Source organism: Sciurus vulgaris, assembly GCF_902686455.1.
Source record: "Sciurus vulgaris genome assembly, chromosome: 6".
Taxonomy (NCBI): domain Eukaryota; kingdom Metazoa; phylum Chordata; class Mammalia; order Rodentia; family Sciuridae; genus Sciurus; species Sciurus vulgaris.
In genome coordinates this window covers 70135800-70158476 of record NC_136466.1, presented here as the reverse complement: position 1 = coordinate 70158476, position 22677 = coordinate 70135800, and the positions used below count along the sequence as shown (strand labels likewise).

The following is a 22677-nucleotide window of genomic DNA, read 5'->3' as shown; positions in this document are numbered from 1 at the left end:
TTCTATTACTCGAGCTATTCCTCAATCCTGAAATTTACTAAAAGAAACACAGAATCCAGACTTTCTGCTTCTCTACCTCCATGTATTCATCTAATTTCTCCTTAGTTCCTTAATGTTTCCAACCTACTAATGCAAGAGTGCTACACTGGTGTTTGGACTTGATGACATGAAGGTTCCCTCCAATTCTATAGTTTAAGTTTCCATTTATAGCAACTGTAAAACTGAGTGGAAGAAAGAATCTCAAAGTTGAGAGAACAATGATTCACCTATTTATCCTGCAATCAGTGAAAAAATTCATTAAAATATCAGCCTAAATATTTATCTTTTCCTTCAGTAATTTTGTACTTCCTTATAAAGGGTTTGCTGATTCTAAAAACTGTTTAAAAAAAAAAAAAAGACAAGAAGAAAATATAGTTAAATATGTTCATTGATTAAAATATTCTTTTTGCCATGCACAGCAGTCCACACCTGTAACTTGGGAGGCTGAGGCAGGAGGATCACAAGTTTAAGACCAGCTTGGGCAACTTAGTGAGACCCTATCTGAAAATAAAAAATAAAAAGGTCTAGAGATATAGTTCAGTGGTAAAGCACCCCTGGGTTCAATCCCCAGTACCCCCTCCCTGACCATATGAGTGTGTTTCTGTGTGTGTGTGTGTGTGTGTGTGTGTGTATTTTTTACTTTTCAATTTTAGCTTCAGAAGTTTTAATGTCAACAGCTTCTGACTACCTCTGATTCCCTAAAAGTCTGGCTGTGCTTAAAACAAATCATATAGCAGCAGGCAAGGAATAAAAACAAAGAGATGACAGGCATCTGGGAAGAGGAGAGAGTGTAGTTTTGGGTCAACTAACCCCAACTAAGGGCATATACCCAATGTTGCTTTGCTGGTAGCAAGGGGTATATTTTTTCCTACTGCTTTCAAACATTATAACTGATTGAAAATAGAAGGTTCAATACAGAAAAAAAAAAAGTAACACAAAACATGTTTCAAAATTGGAATGATTTCTGTAGTCATTAATGATTTCAGCTATTGAAACTTAAAATGTATATAAAAACCCTATTTCTTTATAATGCCTTGTAGTTCTTGTTAATAAACATGATTTCGACCTTTTCCTTTAAATCATATGTGGCATGTAATCTTATCTTTTAAGCCTCCACTACATTCCAATAAAAATATTCCCCAAGAATAACTTCACAATCCATTTAAAAAAGACACTGAGGGCCCTCAGAGATAACAAAAGGTTATTTTATCATATAGGACATAAAATTTGTCTATTCTGATCCAGATGCTCATCAAAGTTAAATCACTTCTCATTTATTACTCTTTTCTTAGTTTTTATAACAACCACAATTTACAGGTCATAAAATTTTCAGCTATTTTGTTTGGTTTGTGTGGTACTAGGGATTTGAACCAAGGACCTTACATGGGCTAGGCAAATGGTCTACCACTAAGTTACATCCCATCCATTTTATTTTATTTTGAGACGGGTCTACCTAATTTGCCTAGATTAGCCTCAAATTTGCAATTCCGCTCAGCCTCTCAAGTCATTAGGATTACAGAAATGCACTATCACACACCAAAAATTCAGTTCTTTTTTTCAGATTGTATTTTTTTTTTTTTTTTTTTTTTTGCGGTGCTGGGGATTGAACCCAGGGCCTTGTGCTTGCAAGGTAAGCACTCTACCGACTGAGCCATCTCCTCAGTCCTCAGTTCTTTTTTTAAAAAGTACTCCAACATTTACCTACTCTCTCAATTCCAAGACATTCCCTCAGTTTTACATCCTCTGAGGGAGCATTTCTTTTGTGACAAGTACACATAACAATACCAGGTAGACTTGCTGGCTGTCTTTAAAGACAAGGTAGGAGGAACAGCTGTAATTTTTAAGGTATCATTTTATCATTTCAAACATCTCAACAATTCCCCTTTCTTTCCAAACTAAATTAATCGGGTGTTCATTATCTTTCAAAAAAACATATGATTTATTCAAAGCTCTCTACATTATTCATAGGGTTTTTTGTCACTTTTTGGATAAAAGGTTTTAAGATCAACAGGAATCTGCAAGAACAATACCACTTCTTTATCATTCTCTGCATTTTCTATTATCTTGTTAAATTCTGCCCAGCATCCTTCACTTTTAACTGCTCTCATTTTGGCCAGAGTACTATACCTGAATACACTCTATCACTTCACTTTCCGAAGTGTGAAACTACAACATCATAATTTAACACAGGCATCCAAAATTAAACAAAATTTTTATATGTTCTATTCTAATTCCCTCTAAAATGCATGTTTTACAAAGTTATACTCCTAGCTGAATCAAGAAGCAATATTATCTCTTAGAATCTATCAATTTCTTGCTGGGCACAGTAGCACATGCCTGTAATATCAGCAACTCAAGAGGCTGAGGGAGGAGAATCCCAAGTTTAAGGCCAGCCTCAACAATTCAGAAAGATCCTCAGCAACTTAGCAAGATCCTGTCTCAAATAAAAAATTAATGGCCTGGGGATATATGGAGATACGGTCCCTGGGTGTAATCCCCAGTACCTAAAAAAACCCAAAAAAGCATTTATCAATTTCTGAATTGTAGAGGGCTAGGGTTGTAGCTCAGTGGTAGAACACTTGCCTAGCATGTATGAGGCACTGGGTTCGAATCTCAGCACTTCATATAAATATAATAAAGATCCAATGACAATTAAAAAAAATTTCTCAATTGTATGAGAAGGATGAAATCTATTACATGCAGGAATACTCTGCAGTCTCCTAACATTTTGGTTGTACTTATTCTCCTTAAATATATTCAGAAATCAGTCTATTTGACACCCATTCATCAGTGCTAAAAAGTCAAAACCACTCTTAGAATTTTAATTTTCCTTGATCTGAACGAATTCTGAAATGAATCTGTATAATGCTAAAGAAGGGATATGCTGCCAGGCTGTGGCACACGCCTATAATCCCAGCAGCTAGGAAGGCTGAGGCAGGAGAATTATGAGTTCAAAACCAGCCTCAGCAACTTTGTGAGACCCTAAGCAACTTAGCGAAACCCTATATCTAAAATAAAATATTTAAAAAGGGCTGGGGATATGGTTCAGTGGTTAAGCACCTCTCAGTCTAATCCTCATTACATTAAAAAAAAAAAAAAGGGGGAGGTGGGGAGGGGATATGCTCATGGTCCAGAAGAAAAAGAGACTCACAAAGAACCAAAAGAGGAGTACCAGAGAGTCTGGCTTAAGAAACTTGCACCAACATCTCTTAACAATCTTAGGCAATATGTAAGCTCTGGGTTCTCATCACTTGATCTGTATTTAGAACCTATAGCCCAGAAAGGTATGCAGCAGCAACCAAAGGGATTGCTACCCCTCAAATGCAAACAACATTCAAGCACACTTGGTCCTATCCAAACCAATGCACTTTTATCAAGTACTTTTTTTTTTGGTGGTGGTATTAGGGACCAAACGCAAGGCCTTGCATATTTTAGTCAAGTGCTCTGCCACTGAGCTACACCCCCAGTCCTTAAAATACATTCCTAATACAGTTCCAGAGGACACACACTTTAGAAAAGGTGAAGTAGGCAAAAGAGCTTTGAGTTTGGTTTTAGCCTGCAGTTCAAGAAAACAAAGCCCTGGGTAACAAAAGCACACCAGCAATCTCACCCACTCCACCCACTCACATATACATACACAGACACAAGGAGAAGTAGATTGCAATGTTCCTCCTTGTCTCTCATTTCCACAGTTCTCATAAAAAGAGCAATGAAGAAAGACAGAATATTCTGATGCCTTCAGATACATTATACCTGGCAGTTAAGAGGTTAAGCAACACTACTTTTCTGGAAACCTTCCAATTCCCTATCTACTAATGCAATTCTCCTCACTACCTGTAATATTGAGCTTTTAAAATTCAGCAGGATGAGGGTTAAGACCAACACTTCAGAAGGAAAAAGAGAACTTGGTTCAGCTCCACCCTCTCTAAAGCAAATATCAATAACTCTGAGCCAAATCCACTCAGCATATACACAAGCTCCATATCCATGCCAAAATAACAGGTGGAAAGAAGTTGAGCTTCCTCAGGTTTCTCACCTTACAACACACACATGTAAGCAGATTTCACAAATTTGTGAAACACACTTGCATTAGATAAAATAAAAGGCACATAATTTGGGTGAAGAAGGTCAAACAGTACCCATGGAAACAAAACAAAAACAAAAAGATACAAAAATAGAAGGAATATAGGCCTTAGAACTTAAATTCTGGAAAGAAAGCTCCCCAATCAGAAGGTCAATTCTTGTCCTAAAGAAATACAGGTAAAGGTTGCTTTAGTCACCAACAGAGAAAGGAGGTGTCACTGCTATTTTAACCCTGTATTTCTGGTAAGGTATTCATGAGATAAAAACAAGCAGTTACTGACAGCCTGCACGTCACTGTAAAGGATAGTATAGGAGCACCTGGCCTTGCTAGAAATAGGTGGGAAGAGATGAGTCATTATTTTAATTTTGTTTAGTACACTCAGCAACCCAACTCTCTAGGTCACAAAACATTTTCTTCCTGTTTCCATTACTTTATTGGTTTTCTTCCCAAACTTGTGAAGTTGGACCAGAATACTGGGGGTAGGTGGGGTGGGCCTAAGAGAAAACAAGAGGTAAAAGTTATGTCATTTGGTAGAAAGAGACAATGGGTTCGAGCATTAAGTACCTGGAAGAGAAGACTAAGTAAATAACTAGCTAACTAGCAAATGATTAATACCTAGATTCTTTCCCTCTCTGGAGCAATGTTCAGTATCTTTCAAAGTCTGCATAGTAAAAAGCAAACAAATAGCTCCCCAGTGGAGGGAGTAATAAATGAGAAATTAGGATGGGTAAAAGGTAATAAAATAATGATAGGGCTCTATGAATAGCAATATTCTTTAATACTCAGGTTGTAAGTAATTGACACCTGAGGAAAGTTACACTCTTATACAGTTAGGAAATGGGATGGCAGTAGCCTTGAGGCACAAAAGATGACAGAAGAGGAGCTGAGGAGATGGTTATCATAGGAAATGTACAAAAAGCAATTCAATTACTCACAAACTTCCTGAACTTGAAATCTAATTTCCTCCCCATGGGGGAGGTTTATCACCATCCTGGGTCAAGAAGGGCATAATCCTGAGACAAGTTCTAGCCCCCTGAAAAGTGATAAGCAACAAAGTGCAGAGACAGATTCTTTGAACAGAGAAATACTAGGAAGCCAATTATTACCATGCCCCAATGACCAAAGGACCTGGGCAGGAACCCATTCCTGTAATCGCAAGGACAAATGTCCAAGGGAGGAGGGGTGGTAGGGCCCAAGTCAGGTAACATTCCTGAGGGGAAGGATTACCAGGTGACACCGGGCTGAAGGCCCTAAGGGGGACGAGATGGGAGGAAAGTTAGCAGGTGAACGGGATCAATCATGGGAGAGGAAGTGACCTTTAGGAGAAGGAAATAAGATAATACCCAAAAGGGGTAAGGGCGAGAAGAAAAAATGGACCCATAAGAGTACAGAGGACCAAAAAGAGAAAGTGTGTTTGGGTTCGAGGGGCAGACTACAAAAAAGTGGGGCCGTGGGGGCTGAGAGCATGCGGGCCAGGGAGTAAGGGAAGCCCCGAGGTTGCCGGGGCAAGAGCCAGGTGGGACGCCAGTGCTTCCCGAAGTCCCGGAGGGAGAGGATGCCAGGCTGTGGAGCCAAGGACCAAGCAAAAGAGGAAAGGAGGCGCGGGGGCGGATCCCTGGCGAAGGACCGGAGCCCTTGGGGTCTCTGGAGCCCAGGAGGAGGCTATCAGGCCGGGCTGAGGGAACTAGGTGGGAGGGACACTCACGAATTTCTTGGATTTGCCGCCGTCGCCGCCCGTCGCAGGCAGCTCATCCGGGCTCCGGCCCTTCTTCTTGTCCCGGGTTCCGCGGCCCGGCCCCAGGGCGCCGCCGGACGGTTCCATGTCCTGGTTCGCGCTCACCAGTGACCCTGTGCCTACGCCGCTCCCGCCCAGCTGCTCCACGCCAGTCGCCGCCGCCGCCCAGCAGCTCCTTAGCCGGCCGCCGCGCCCCGCCTCATTAGCATGCCGAGCTGCGCGCGCCTCATGAATATACAACGGTGACGCCTCGCTCCCGCCTCCCTGCCCCACTTCCGCCCGCACCCGCAGCCCCTACCAATGGGGGAAGGGAAGCGGGGGTGAGGGAAGCCGCTGAAGCGCGCTACCTGCCCGGCAGGCCTAACCATTTGGACCCACGTGTGGGGGGGGCGGGGTGTTAGCGAGTGGGCGGTGCAGCTCTGGCGCCCTCAACGGGGAGCACCGCCCCCTGGCGGTTGGAGCAGCTCAGGCCTCTTCGCTCCCACGCAGCGCCCACGTGGCTTTAGCCTAGACCCTTCTCACACCCCAGACCAGAATATTATCTGAACAAAAAAATCACGTAACCGTTAGTCTAGCAGAAAATTTAGTGCTGGGCTCTCTAGGATAACGCAGTTTTTAATGTGTTTAGTACACATGGAGCAAGCATATGAAAAAATTTTTTTAAACCAACAGCTACCATTTATTGAAGGTTATAAGCCAAAAACAAGGCGTGGCCCACTCAATACTGGACTTCTTACTAGACCAGTTCTGGAGTTAGAATTGCCCAGTTATGAATCCCAGGTGGGCTCTCTAGTTGTGTTTCTAATGTGGACAAACTATTACCAATAGCCTAAGCAGTAATAATGATTAACACTTAGCTAAATACACATGTTCCATGCCAGGCACTATGCAAAATATTACATGCCTTTTCTTACTGAATCCTCACAATATCATGTGATAAGTTCCACTGGTCTCATCATTTTATACACAAAAATTTGGATTTGGGGAGTTAAAATGACTTGGCCTAAGTACACATAATTAACAAAAAATTTAAACCCAGATTAGTCTGTCAAGCCCCTGTATTTAACCAGGATTCCCCACTGGATAAATCAAATATCCCTGAAAGAATGGGGTTCTCCAACAGTATGTTGTTAGGCCTTAGCATAATTATTTTCCCTCACAATTTCATCCATTCTCCAGCTACATCTGTCCTCTGTGTGAAAAGTACATGGCACCCTGTGGGCCCTCACAATATGGACTGAATAATCTTGACCACAGCTGGCAAAAGATTTTAAGTGCACATTCCAGGAGGGCAGTCAGTGACTTACACACTAGGGTCTCCAATGCTTAGAGTATTACTAGGGACTCTGTGCTCAGCTGGTTGCGCCTAAATCTAGCCTTCATCTCCCTTATGCTCTAGACCTTCTAATTGCTTGGTAGTAGAAAGTTGCACAGAGCTGTCCAACCCATACTTCAAACTCATTCTGTTCAAAACAGTTTAAAAACTACTTGTTTCTAAGCAAACATGGTGAGCAACAGAGTGAAAGGACAAAGGTAGTGATCCATCTACCACTCCTCTTTCTTGTACCACTGTCAATGTGTACTAAATTTATCAAGTGTCTATGTCTGCAGCATTTACAGTGTCCAGCACTGTTTTTCACAAAGACAGTTAATGAGCAACTTTTTAACATTAAGCACTATGTTAAGATTTACCAGGTGTCATCTCAGTTAATCTTCACCAACAAGCATGAGCAAGCCAATCACCCATGTTAAAAAACCTGAAGTCATCTTCTGTGCCATCTCAAGTTAGTTATCTGCCCAGGTTTGTCTAACCTCAACCAAAATGTTCTACTAACTCCCTATATATGAGTAAAATAATCCATGTAGAATATATACACAGGGCCTAACATAGGGTGCTAAATAAATGTTAACTATGATTTTTATTATATGTATCATCACCCCATTTCCCTTTCCCTTCATACATAGTTAACAAGAATTAATAATTCCCAGAAAGGTACAAAAAAATACCAACTTGGTTTATTGGATAAAAACAGTGGTAAAATGGACATAAAGCCAAAAGTTAGAACAGGACATGTTCACATCCTCCCCCTACACAAAACCACACTTCCTACTGTCTAGAATTAAGGTATTAGGGAGCCAAAGTCCCCCAAAAAACCCACTCTTCACCTGTCTTGGAAGTAAAGCTTGCAGTAAAAGCCAGAGAAGGATGTTAGTGATACCCTCAGTCCTGTCTACCCCTTCATCCCTATGTCTCTGGGTTGGAGGGAAGCAGGGAAGGACTAAGGGGCCAGAAGGGTTGGGGACTGGCCATTATGGTCCAATGCCCAGAATGTACCAAATCCAGCTATACTTGTCCCTATCTCACCCCTTATAGGTACCAGGTACCAGGTATCATCAGGCTGTGGGAGAGAAAGGAAAAGGGGACAGATGGTCCTAAAACCATATGTGATCTCTGAAACCTTCTTCAGAGTTAATAAAAGCCCTGGGGGTGACCAGTCCAGACTAGGGGAGCATACCTTTTCCCTCCCACCCAACCAAGACATGAAAAAGAATTTCTTGAGACATAGCATCCCAAGCCACTCTTAAATTTCCACGTCGCTTTCCTTGTCATTGTCATGGTCTCCATCATAGAATTCATTGGGTGCCTCTGGCCTGCAAAGCAAGGGGAGACGGATCAGAGAACCCTGCTCTACAACTTCCCAGCACCCTCTCCAGAGCCATTCCTCAGGGTCCCTGTTAGGGAACTATTCCTCTCCTCTTTCTGGTAGAGAATGTTTGCTATGCATTCATCCATTCACATATTCAATAAACATTGATGGCAAATACTCTGTGCGAGGCATATGTCAGAGGTTTATACAAGAGAATTACCCAGACCAGGCTTTCATTCATCCTGAAAGAGCTTACCTAATAAATGAGACCAAAGATAACAAGTAACTAAATATAATTTCAGATGGTGGGGAGCACTATGAAAAGAAAAAGGAAAAAAAGTGGCATGACTGTGAGTGATGGGAGGAAAAGGGTAAATTTCAGACAGGATTTTTAGGGAAAGTTGTTGTAAGAACGAAAGACCAGCCTAAGAAGCTGGCCAGGCAAAGATCTCAGGATAACTGTTCCAAGACTCATAAGGCAGAAGAAAACTGGTATATTCTAATATAACAAGGAGGCCATGAAGGCTGGGAGTTGTGTGCACGGAGGAGAGTAGTTACAGTTAAGCTCAGGGATATAAGTAAGGATTAGCATATAAGTCCTTTTAAAGCCAAAAGCAGAGGACTGACCTGTTAAAACCTACACTGAGGGAAGGGATGTGGAAGCAACACAGGGCCCAGTAAGTACTCAATACTGATTTTTTTCTTTTTGAAAAACTACTCTCCGAGAAAAAACTGAGTCATCAAAGAGTAGCTGAGGGACTAAGCCAGGTAAGGCCCTATCTACTTGAACCATAGGTCGTCATCTCTGCAGGCACAAGAGTTAAAGATGTGGGGTCAGACACTGAGGTTTGTATCTTAACTAGCTTTATGACCCCAGGAAAGTTATTTAACCTCTTTGAGGCTTAGACTCCTCCTCAGGTAATCTGAGGATAAGGGCCACTCTTAGCATTGTCTGATGGCATCAGAATGATGATATGATATGTATGTTGTACTATAAAGCACTTGAGTCTGATGTTTGGCAAATCCACAGAAGTGGCAACTCTTATTATTACTACTCTCTAAGTCATATGCTAGTTGGAGCTGTAAGAATCAAAGAAGAACCGGGGGCTGGGGATGTAGCTCAGTTGGTAGAGTGCTTGCCTTGCATGCATAAGGCCCTGGGTTCAATCCCCAGCACCACCAAAAAAAAAAAAAAAAAAAAAAAAAAAAAAAAAAAAAAAAAAAAGAAAGAAGAGGAACTCAGTGGGTGGTCTGACAGGGAGATAGGGCTTAGGAACAGGAAGAAAGGTCCAAGGCTTCTGCTGGCTGTTGAAATGGTGTGGTATAATGTGCAGACTAGGCCTAGATGCAGTCTAAAACTATTAATGAAAAAGCCAAGCTTTGACAAAAAGAAGAACTTAAAATATAAGTTTTGCCAAATCAGACAATGATAATCAATTTCTAGAAGTCAAGTTTTAGAAACCTAGAAAAACTGAGGAGATGATTCAAACATGAGGCCAGATATTTAGATATTTCCCAAACAAGGCCAGGGGATAAGAGGGTTTTTATGGAGGAGGGAAGATGGAGAGGTCCTAAGAGGCAGAGGAGTAAAGTCCAAGTCCAGAGGACAGAGACACAGGCCTGAACTCTGAATATGAGTTGTTAACATGAGAAGCAGATTCTAGAAGGGTCTGAGAAGCCCATCAGACTGCAGCAGAGCCAGCTTCAACTTCTAATGCTGCACAGGAGCAAGACTGGGTGTCCTGCAAGTGTTGTTATGCCTTACTCTTGTAAGGAAATCTTTTCTCCACTAAGTGCATCTGTTTTTGCACTTTGGGGTTCTATTGTTTTTTCCCTTCATTTTTCATAAAAGTTTGTTTTGATTTTTTTAATTTTATCCTCATTCCCACCCCCCATTCATTCTATCTATAAATATTTCAATATGTATCTCAGAAAGACAAAAGCTTTTTTTTTTTTGAAAAAACATAACCACTATTCTCAAACCTGCAAAAATGAACAGAGCAAAGAAATCAAAGAACCTTAAAAGAGCAATATACAGGCAGTGACCTGTCCAGCCAGCCCAGAAGGAAAAGGTAAAATGTGGCAAGAATCTGGCAATCGCTACAGACTTTTTGGAAGGCAATGTGGCAGCAAATACAATTTTTCTGCATTCAGTCTTTGAACTAATGGCAACAATTCCAAGAATCTAACGCATTTAAGCAAGCATGCAAATATGTATACATAAGGGGACGACTCATTGCCACCTTCTTTATTACTGTAATAGCAAAAAAAAAAAAAAAAGGGGGGGGTGGGATAATGTAAATTAATGTAAATGTCCACCAGTGGTAGTTGGTTAAATTATGCTATATCTGCACAATGGAATATTATGCAGCTGATAAAACACAGAAACAGATCCATATACACTGACATACAAAGATACATCTTATTTTTAAAAAAGACAGCTATAAGTTGTAGAGCAACATGTACAGAATACTTCCATTTGGACTAACAAAAATCAAAACCTCCACAAACAGCAAACTGTGAATGGATATATATTTATAGTATATGTGCATGTAGATGTATACTTGTAATTTACAGAAAAAAGTCTATCTGAAAAGATATAAATCAAATTATTAATGGTAGTTACTTCTGTGGAATGGGTCTGTGATTGTGTGGATATAACCTTAGCCTACTTTGATGCTGTTTATAATTTTTACAATAAATATATGTTACTTGCTCATAAAAAATAAAAAATCATACTGGCATAAAGGCAATAAACCAGGGACAGGAAAGCTAGTGTCTTCCAATTTGCTTTTCTCCTGTAAGCCTCCCTAGCAAGCCTGCTGGGTTGTCCCTCTCAAGTCCCTGCCCAGACCTGCTGTAGTTCTCCTCAGGGCCCCTCTCCTCTGCATCGGCCTCATCAGTCCTGTCATATGTCAGGAGATCGGCAGGCACATCATGAATCTGGACACTAGGTGCATGGTTCAGCATCTTCAGGTTTTCAAAGATTGTCTGGCGGATCTGGTCCAGATACTGGTTGAAGAGGAGGAATAGAAAGTGAATTCAGTTCCTAGTGACTCCCAGGGCACCCACCCTTCTAGCTGCCTTCTGCTCCTAATGTCCTGGTTTTCATCTCAGTAGTATTTATATTTCAGGTCTCACAACTGATACCCATCTCTTCCCACCAACCCTGACTGCCTCTCCTTTCCTCTTAGCTGGCAGCAGGGACAGTGACAGCTTAGAACTTCCCTCTCTTTGATTTCTCCCACTTCCCACATCCTAGACCTCGCCTGAGCTCCCCCATCCTTATGCATGGCTTCTCTGAGCTGCTGACCTGGCGTGAGTTCTGATTCTCAATGCGAGTGCTGACGTCTGGATGGAGTGTGAAGTCAGGGGCAAAGTACTCGAAGTATTCTTGGGGAGGAGAGGGGATGAAGAGAGGGAATTAGCCAGAAAACATGATTCAGACCAAGATATGCAGGTCCCAAGACTGTCCAGTCCTCCCTTCCCATCCAGACCCCCTACAAAAGAGCTGCCCAGTCTTTTCCCTGTTCTCAGCCCAGAGGTTTCATCTGCAGAGCTCTGACAGGGTGAAATTTTTTGTCTGCCTTCAAACCAGGTCATTCTGGGGTCCGGTGAGAATGACCTTCCTGTTATGGGTGTGTTGTGGGTGGTCCTTACCACTATAGGGAAGCTCCTCACTAATGGCCTCTTCTACCAGCAGCGATGTCTCATATGTCCTGAAACCAACCAGCAGAGTGGAGTCAGCTGACTAAGTGGGCTGAAGTGCCCGCCTGGCCGTATCTCAGGGAGCCCCTAGCTTACCCCATAATGCAGGAAGAAGTCAGGGAGGGTACTCACCAGCAGCGGGCAACATTTCGGACAGTATAGCCACCACCACCCAGCACCAGCAGAGGAATATTAAAGCTCTTGACATATTCAACGCATTCCCTGTTAAAAGGAACCAGAAGAATGGGTGGAACCAAGGTCTACACCTCTAGATATTGCTTGGAAAGGGCATAAGAGAATTATAAATATTCTACATTTTGGTTTGGGTAGTGGAATTCGCTGAGTTGTACCCTTTTAATTTGTGTACTACATTTTGTGTCTCAATAAAAAATGTAAAATAAAGTACACCCTCAAAAATAAATAAATAAAACACACCCTCACTTCTGTGCTGCTCAACACACTCCTTGGCATCCTATCTGTTAATCAACTATTCTCATCATGTACTAGCCAGCATGTCAGTTTCTGCCTTCAGAATATAACTCAAATCTCTACACCTCTCTATCACACACCTCCTCCACCTCAGTCAGGGCACCAAATCTCCTGCCTAGATAATGCCAGTAGCTTCCTAACTGGTCTTCCCCTACCAATTCTGTCCCCTCACTTCCACCCCAAAACTTAACACAGTCACTTTAAAATACACTAGATCATGTAACTTCCCTGTTTAAATATCCTTGAACAGTTGCCCACCATCACTGGACTACAATTCATACTCCTTACCAGAGTCTAGAGGCCCTGCACAATCTTACCCTGGCCAATTTCTAGGACCTAAACTCAGTCTACCTCCAGCTTGCTCCCTGTGTTCTGGTCTTACTGGTTTTATTTCATCTCCTTCACTACATCAGTTCTTCCCAGCCTTTTGTAGGTTCATCTCACTGCCTAGGACAGGCTTTCCTCTGCTTCTCTTATGGCTCACTTCTTAGCCTCCAGCTCTCAGCTCCCATATTACCTTCTCAGAAAACCCTTTCCAAATCATGCCAAAGTAGATTCCCTACTATTATCCCAGCTTTCTCTTTTTTCCTTTATAGGACTTATAACAATCTGCTTATTTCTCTTGCTTATTTTTTGTTTGCTTCCTACTCTAAACTGTAAACTCCACAGGCATTTCTTCGTTACTTCCCCATCAACTAATACAATGCCTGGAACACCATCAGTGCTTAATAAAAACCAACTGTGAGTGAATGACCAGCTAGAAAATCCTTTTTAAGGTACATTTCTAGTTCAAAGTCAACTTGGAGCTTATTTTTGATTCCCAAGAAGAAAGGAGACCCATCTCTAACTACTCCCACTTCATTTACTAAGGCCCAAATCCACCTGTGAAACCTGGGGGAGAAGGGCAAGTCTCACCCATGCCCTCGGATGCTGAGATTGAAGCAGCCCAATCGATCACAGCCCAGAGAGTCAGCTCCACACTGCAAAAAGCAAAATGCCAGGCAGCTGCAGTGACACAACTGATCAGAACATCATAGATGTCTTCCACATCCCTTCCCTCACCAACCTAGGGAACTTCCTCTCCACTCCCCTCTTCTCCCAAGGCCAGGTGACCCTCCTGGGAGGCACTGACAATATTACCTGGAGCACAATGCAGGTGGGCTGGTAGAAGTCCACCACCTGGTTGATGACCGGCTGGAAAAGGTGCTTGTAACCTGGGAGAGGGCCAAAGATGGGCACCTGGCACCCCAAGGGGATGGGGAGACAGGGAACAAAAGGAAAAAGGGGGTTGAGAGAGCATGTAGCCCAGGAAAGGGGTAACCCAAAGAACCAAACCATTGGTTCTAAACTCAGGTGGGAGTACCAGATTGCTATGAGTGACTGACAAAAGCTGATGACCCATCATTAAATGTGCACCCATATGATATGTTGCATACACTTTCCAGGGGTTCATGGCTCCTCTGAAGGCCATTCATCCTTAAGGACATCTGACCCAATATTAGATAACACCAGGCAGAAGAGGTTAATTAATAGAAAGAAGGGGCATGGGCAGAGGGAGAAGACACCAGTACTTACTCTGGTCATCAATGCCATCCCGCAAGGGCACATTGAGACAGTAGTAGCGGCCACTTTCTGCTCCAACTTCATACATGTCACCTATAAGGAAGTGAGTGGTGGGAGCCATGCCTGGGAAGCACCCACAACTCAGCTGCTCTATTAATGGACCTCCACCACAGACTCCCTCGATTCACTAAGTTTCTTGCAGCTTGCATTTATTCAATGATTTTTTTTTTTAAACCAACTACCATGCCAAGTTGTATACTAGGCACAGAGGATACAGTAATGAATAGAACTAATAAAACTAATGAAATCCTACCAAGCTTATACTTTTCCTCACTATGAGAAAGGAAGACAGTAAACAAATATAAACAAACAAACAAAAAAAACATTAAATATAAATAGCAGTGAGTGCTCTAAGAGAAACAGATAGGGTGAGATGATGGAATAATGGTGAAGGAGGTGATTACTGTAAATGGAATGGTCAGAAAGGCTTCCAGGAAGGGACATCTGAGTTGAGATGGAAAGGCTAAGGAGTCAGTCATGATAAAGAACTGAGAGGTGAAAGGGACAGTAATTCATAGTCTCATACCTGTACCAGGGAAAAAATAATTTCCATATTTGTGGAAAGACACTGTCATGACCCTGTCAGTGAGGTAGAAGGCTTCCTGAACCCCATCTCCATGGTGGATGTCGATATCAATATAGAGCACACGAGGGTGGTACCTGGGGCAAGGGTAAAGCCAGGGTCTGAGGTAGAGGTGAGCAACCAATCCATCCCTCCCAAACACAGGGTTTGGAATTATTTAGTCTGCCAAGTCACCCGAAACCTAACACCACCAGTTTTCTAAGGGTAACCCTGGGGATCCAGCCTGGAGGCTGAAGGCAGGGACAGGAGAGGGATGTGCAGTAAAAGCTGAAATATGAGCAGGCAGCAGGCAATCTGCAGCAGAACAGAGGAAGATGCAGCCTAAGAAAAGCATCAAGAACTTGAGAGAAGCTAGTGGTGGAGGAGAGAGGTCAGGGCCAGGGTCAGGATCAGGGCAGAGTCTGAGGGACCACCTCACTGAGATCCTCTTAAGTGCCCCCATCTCCTCGGGGGCTACTTACTTGAGCAGCTCCAGGATGCCAATTACAATGTCATTGACATAGCAAAAGCCAGAAGCCTGTAGCAAGACAGTGATCTTTTAAATAAAGGAACAATTCCTCCACCCACTTGCCCCCCACTGTCATCCTGACTACCTATCCTAGGGTAGCCACTGTCTTCCCCATCACCTCCTCACTCACCTCAAACTTCTTAGCATGGTGCAGACCACCAGCCCAGTTAATGGCAATATCACAGATCTGAAAGACAGACACCCAACTCTCAGTCCTCCTCCTGCCTACCCCTGAAGTTGGGAGCCCAGGGTCAGGATAAAGCTCTGAGTCTAGGGGACCCACAGAAAAGGAACAGGACCTGAGAATATATCACCTTGTTGTTCAGCTGGGTTGCTCCTTGGAGAGATGCACCTGTGTAACGGGAGCAGAACTCAAAGAGCCCGGGAAACACTGGGCTGCAGGGAAAAGGAGTGGGTTAGAACCCTTGTACCTCTGTCCTACCCCTTGCTATACATCCCTCCCCAGCCCAAACTCCTCCAATCTCCATTTTCTGATAGCCCTTTCTCTCCCTCCTAAACACCTGATCTACCTGCAAATGTATTCAATAAATGTTTTGGGCCATACTATATGCCACGCCCTGTTTAAAGCACAAGATGGGAAAGAAAGAAATTTTTAAATGTCAGGGAGTTTGTACGCCAGTTGGGAAAGAAACAGCTTCTAGGGTTTTTTTTGTTCTTGTTTTTGTTTTTGTTTTTGTTTTGTTTTTTGGTGCCAGGAATTGAACCCAGGGTTGCTTAGCCACTGAACCACATCCCCAGCCCTTTTTTATTTTTTATTTTGAGATAGTTTCTCACTAATTGTAGAGGCTGACTTCAACTTTCAATCCTCCTGCCTCAGTCTCCCTGGTAGCTGGGATTATAGGTGTATATCATATGCCCAGCTCAGCTTCTAGGTTCCTGAGTATACCGGAAAAAGGAAATAAGTTGAGAAAAAACATGAGTTCTATTTTTCCTTAGAAGTCTTCTACATGTACCACACTCTAACATAATGTTAAATAGTAGTCTTAATAGTCACACATTTTAAAGAAAGAATAGAATTTCTATATATGCAAACACTAATAATAATACAACCCATGGAAAGTTTTTAGCATATCATATGGCACTATGAGCTACATTAGCTATGATGATTGCCATCTTCATTCTTATTAAAAAGGATTGAAACCAAACACAAACTGTATGACTTCATTTACATAACATTCTGGAAAAGGCAAAATAAGATAGACATCAGACCAGTAGTTGCCTGGAGCTGAGGTGGAAAAGAGGGATTGAAGATAAAAAGGCACACCCTCATAAGGGACCTATGTGTGGTAAGCAAAATATTCTGAACCTTGAGACATTCTATCAAAACTCTCCAAAAATGTGACATACAAAAAAGGTGAACTTTACTGCATATAAATTATACCTTCATGAACCACCAAATTAAAAAAAAAAAAAAAAGTCTTTAAAAAATCCCTAGTTTAGGTCTGGGGATATAGCTCAGTTGGTAGAGTGCTTGCCTCGCATGCATGCATGCATGCACAAGTCCCTGGGTTCAATCCCCAGCAGCACACACACACACACACACAAAAACTCTATAGTTTGTGGAATCACAGTTCTTTGTACAGGAGTCCTCTGTTTCTCCTTTCTAGCAAGGCAATAAAACTTCTTTTCCCTTTTCTCAAAATAAAAAGAGATAAAAAAAATTCCTAGTTTGGATTTTTTTAAGGTCAATGGTAGAGACTACACCTAGCATATATAAGGCCCTGGGTTTCATGCTTGATCCAACACCAATAAACAAACAAACAAACAAACAAACAAGTAATCCCTAGTTTTGGGTATCCAAGAAAATAGTACAACTGCCACATTTAATCATGTGAAAAATAGAATTATAGGGAGTTTTATAGTTTCTCAGGGGTTTGGAAATAATTAGTGTTTGATACCTAAAAAACTAGCAAATAAAAATGCAATGAAATTATTAGCTCCAGGAAAGAGAAAAGTTGTACAAGAAAATAAATTAACAATTTGGTTCCAAAGAAAATGAATTTTAGTTATGATAATGTAAACAGAATTGATTTAAAATTGTGATATAACTACATTATGAATCTAGGAGAAGTCAGCACGATGGCATGAGAAGACTAAATGCAGCTAAGGAGATGAGCAGACACTTCACAGAAGATCTACAAGCAATCAACAGATATATGAAAAAATGGTCAACATCTCTAGTAATAAGAGAAAAGCAAATCAAAACTACCCTAAGATTTCATCTCACCCCAATTAGAATGTCTATTATCAAGAATACAAGCAATAGTAGGTATTGATGAGGTTGCGGGGAAAAAGGTACACTCATACATTGCTGGTGGGGTTGCAAATTAGTGCAGCCACCCTGAAAAGCGGTGGTGGAGATTCCATATAAAACTTGGAATGGAACCACCATTTGACCCAGCTATCCCACTCCTTGGCCTATACCCAAAGGACTTAAAATCAGCATACTGTAGTGATGCAGCCACATCAATGTTCATAGTTGCTCAATTCACAATAGCTAGCTTGTGAAACCAACCTAGATGCCCTTCAACTGATGAATGGATAAAGAAACTGTGGTATATATACACAATGGAATATTACTCAGCCATAAAGAAGAATAAAATTATGGCATCTGCAGGTAAATGGAAGAAGTTGGAGAATATCACGCTAAGTGAGATAAACCAATCCCAAAAACCTAAAGGCCGAATGATCTCTCTGATAAGTGGATAATGATACATAATGGGGGGGGTAGCAAGAATGGAGGAAGGATGGATTATATAGAGGAAAAAGAGGGGTGGGGAGGGTGGAGGGAAGGAAAAATAACAGAATGAGACAAATATCATTAGCTTATGCACATGTATGATTACGCAAATGGTGTGACTGTACTTCGTGTACAACCAGAGAAACTACAGTTGTACCCAATTTGTGTACAATGAATCAAAATTTTAAAAAAAGACTAAATGCCCACATTCATACCAACAGCTTATAGATGATGTCTAAAAATGATAAAGAAATATTGGCAAGAAACCATATAGGATAGTATGATTATAAGCCCAGATTTAGGAGCCAGACAACTAGTGATGTTGGCCAAATTGTTTAGCCTTTCTGTGTATTAGTGTCCTTATCCATAAAAAGGAGATAATAATAAACCCTGCTTCATACAGTTGTTGAGACTAAATGAGGAAATGGCTACAAAAAAACTCCCCAGCACAGCGTATGACAATTAAGCAGGCAGGTGTTCAGGATACAGCTTTGTAGGCTGGTATGGTCAAGAAAGGCTTCATGGAGACGTTGAGAAGGCTGAGAAGGCCTTGAAGGAATTGAATGGAGAGCCAAAGACATTCCAGGAAAGGATCCCAAGCAGTTGAAGTGTGGGAATGAGTTTGGGAAAGTGCTCAATGCCAGCAGAAGGAACTGGCCTCTATCCAGCAGCCTGGGCTACATCTATTAAGAGAATCTTTCATAGAAATAGATTAGTGGTTCAAAAACCTGGACTCTGTGAGCTGTGGGTACAGCACCATAAAACAAAAACAAAAACAAACCTGGGCTCTAGATCTGAATCCTGCCACCTCCACTGACCAATTTCCCCAAATCTCCATTTACCTGTGTATAACATGAGGAAAAATACTATTACATACAGGTTGGTATGAGAATTAAGTAGATACACTAGGAACCCTCGGGTAATACTAGCAGAATAGATAATAAATGGTGGACATTGTAGGAAGCTCACAGGATCAACAATCTGTAAAATCTATTTATCAAGAAATAAATTCAAGAGGGAAAAGGAAAAGCCACAGGCTGTCTCAAAAGACACCAAACGCAATGCATGGCCCTTGTTTAGATCCTGATATTAATAAACTGTAGGAAAATATACATGAGACAAGAGAGGATATTTGAATACTGATTGCAAATTTGATTATATTGAGGAATTACGATTAGTCTTCAGGTATGACTTAGATTTTTTTTTTTAAAGTTTCATTTAGAGATAAATAATCTAACACAAGGGAGTACAGATGAAATAAGACTGGCCACTTGCTTATAAGAGTTGAAGCCGGATATGCTGGGTGTGGTAGCCTATGTCTCGTAATCCCTGGTTTGGGAGGTTGGGGCAGGAGGATTGAGAGTTCAAAGGCAGCCTCAGCAATGGCAAGGCGCTAAGCAACTCAGTGAGACCCTGTCTCTAAATAAAAAATCAAAAGGGCTGGGGATGTGTGCCCTGGGTTCAATCCCCAGTTAAAAAAAAAAGTTGAAGCTGGGTATGGGTACATGTTCTACTCTACTTTCAGAAATGTTTGAAATTTTTCCTAACAAAGAGTTTAAGTAGAATTGAGTGCACGGTAGCTGTTATGGTTATTATTTTTTATGGTTGTACACTACAGCATGAGCAAGAATCATGGCTTATCTTTGTTGTTCACCCCCTTCCTCACAGCACCTAACCTTGAGTCATCCACATACAAGCTTAATGTAAACCTGGTCGATGTCAAATCGCTCCCTTGCCTTTTAAGACATTTTAATGACTTTCCTCAATTGTAAGAGCAAACCTCAATTCATAACAGGGCTGTTCAAAAGGTCCCACCTATATCTTTAGCTTCTCATCAGATCACATTCCTCTTCATAATCTGTAGTGGGCTTTTTCTTCTTTCTTTTCTTTTATTTTTTTAGTACTGGGGATTGAATCCAGTGGCACTTTACTACTGAGCCACATCCCCGTCCCTTTTTGAGACAGGGTCTCACTAAATTGCTTAGTGCCTCCCTAAATTGCTGGGGCTGGCCTCGAAACTTGGGATCCTCCTGCCTCAGCCTCCCAAGTCAAAGTATTACAGGTGTGAGCCACCGTGCCCAGCTGCACTTGGGCTTTTTCTGTTCCTCAAGTGAGTCATACTTTAGTCTACTACAGACCCTTAGAACACGTCTCTACAGCCCAAAACATCCCTTCCCTCAGTCTCCAAATACCTTTCCCCTAATTCCTCTTTTTCAGATCACAGCTCAATCTTTATTTCCTCTAGGAAGCCTCCACCAAAGAGCCACGCTGAAGCTAAATAATTCTGCTAGTATATACTCTCATAGTCTGTCATGTACTTTTCCTTCACAGAACTTAGCACAGGTGAATATTAAAATTAAAATTAAATTTCTACAATTAAAATGTTGTTGTTATTGTTCATCATTGCATCCCTCACACTTAGTACAGGGCCTGGCCTAGAGTAAATCACCAACAAATATTTACTGAATAAACAAATGAGTGAATGATCATTCACTGACAAGTAGCACCCCCCACATCTTCCCACTGCTGTCATAAGACCTCGCTGAAGGGCCTCACAGCAAAGTGCTTGATATCCAAAAATCCCAGTCCTTCCCTCCCTCACCAGTCATCGCCCACGTTGAAGGCATTAAGGCTCTTGGTGAAGCCCTGCATATTGGTGGGGCTGACTCTCTGCAGGAAATCGATGTAGTCCTCAGAGTGGAAGCGGCACATGTCATGCTGGGAGGCCTGGTATGGCTTGAAGACCTTGGGATGGAGAAACAAGATGAACGTAGGCAGGATCAGTCGCACTGATGAGGCTGCGACCACCCACACTGAATTCACCCCTAGAGATTGTGTAAAGCCACGTACTATAATCCCAATCCTGTTACTCTATGAGACAAAGGTCAGTGAAGAAGAGAAGCTCCTGTTAGTGGTCTTGATCAAGACCCATGTAAACCACTTCTCCTTTCCACCTCCAGCCCAGCCTCTCCTACCTTCTTAACCTTGAGCCCTGATTCACCTGCCCTGATCCCTGGATCTCCTATTCCTGGTTCTCTCCATACTCATGTCCCTTGGACTCTGATTCTGCCCTCTCTCCTCTGGGTTCTTCACTCTGAAATCAAATATATGGGATATATGACAAGCTTCTAGTTAAAATCCAAGGTGCTAAACCAAAGATTTATCACCCTTGGGAGTCGGGGGAGATTTCATGTATCTCTTTGAAATTTGGGCAAGAGGAAAGAGCTTTTTTTCTCCCAGAAAAAGCATGCAGGGACATGGAGGCACATAATCTCAAGGGATTCAGAGATCACTGCACTAACAATACCTGAATCTTTTCTATGAACAATCCACTTATCTGAGCCTCAGAAAAAGCAGTGATAACTCATACTGTTGACTCAGTCCCCTCAAAGTACATAATAAGGATTAGGGTTGTTATTATCCCATTTCACAGCTATAAATTCCAAGCTGGAGATGGACAGCATGTGTATATATGGGAGACAGAGGATTGGGTAGTGATTAAGCCTAACTACATAGAGTATTCTAGGTTGAAAAAGGTATAGGTAGGGCTTGTTATTTACACACAGGGCTGCAGAGCTGCCTGTAGTTCTAGTTCCTTGCTGGTAGTGAGAGGTGGGAGAAGAGACAGTGATCCAGACATGCCTATTCCTGAGGCTACCGCACTGACCACACCCTAAAATGCAGAAGGGTGGTAGCGTAGTTCACTGGTAGAAAGCTTGCTTAGTAGGCCTACCGCCCTGAGTTTGATCCCCCCAAGACTGCAAAATAAACAAATACATACTACATAAAATAAAATAAATGCAGAGAGGAATACATCTGTTTTCCAGAAGGCCTCACACAGCTTAACCCTAGGTCAAGGGTTGGTGTGCCTAATGTCGAAGGGTGGCTGGCCTAAGGTGAAAATGTAAACTGTAACTCCCATTAAGTCAGAGAACGCCCACCCCCAAAACTCTGCAAACGGAGTTGCAGCTTCTAACTGCCCCCTACCCTAGGGACGGGTGCACCTGGTGCATTCAGTCCAACCGACTTATCCCTACGCCTACAGCTCGCTCCCAACCCCCCGGCCGACTCACGATCATCTTCTTATAGAGACCATAGTGCAGTACGAGGCTATGAGTCAATGCCAGGCGATGGGGCTTCATAGGGTGCCCAGCTCCTGGGGGTGGGGAGAAGAGAGTTGGTCAGTTCCCCTGGAGCTGCAGCTCTTGCCTCGAAACCTCTGCATCCGAACCGCTGGCGCAGAACCCTGTTCCCTCACCGTAGTGGAAGTTGCCCACGTCCGGGTCGTAGAAATAGGCCACGGTCTTGGCCATAACGCCGGCGGGACCAGGCCCCGCGCCTCCGCCGCCCGCCAGACGCCAGCCCCGCCCCCCAGTCGTGCGTGTTGCGAAAGCACGCAGATTGCCTCTGCGGAACAGGGCGGCTTAGGCCCCGCCTCCCTGAGACTCAGGCCAGATCACGCCCCTGCGGGAGTTCCGCCCCTCGCTTTGCTTCTCAGT

At 42.5% G+C, this 22677-nt stretch overlaps 2 protein-coding genes across 2 annotated transcripts in view; both read right to left on the bottom strand.

Annotated features, from left to right (window-relative positions):
- Positions 1-6063, bottom strand: part of DIAPH1 (diaphanous related formin 1) — a 101454-nt gene extending 95391 nt beyond the window's left edge. Inside the window, exon 1 of the mRNA XM_079144395.1 lies at positions 5829-6063. Within this exon, the coding sequence (XP_079000521.1) occupies positions 5829-5945 (117 nt within the window). The 5' untranslated portion in view covers positions 5946-6063. The remainder of the gene's footprint in view (positions 1-5828) is intronic.
- A 1789-nt stretch (positions 6064-7852) lies between these two features.
- On the bottom strand, positions 7853-22558 carry HDAC3 (histone deacetylase 3). Its single transcript, XM_079144390.1, has 15 exons — positions 22437-22558; positions 22252-22334; positions 20781-20923; positions 15732-15813; positions 15548-15604; positions 15371-15426; positions 14853-14986; positions 14279-14359; positions 13844-13917; positions 13619-13683; positions 12347-12436; positions 12167-12225; positions 11820-11899; positions 11361-11518; positions 7853-8510 (listed from the first exon to the last, which is right to left on the bottom strand). The coding sequence occupies exons 1-15, from the start codon at positions 22489-22491 to the stop codon at positions 8441-8443; spliced, it is 1287 nt and encodes a 428-aa protein (XP_079000516.1). The 5' UTR covers positions 22492-22558; the 3' UTR covers positions 7853-8440.
- Between the last annotated feature and the right edge of the window lie 119 nt (positions 22559-22677).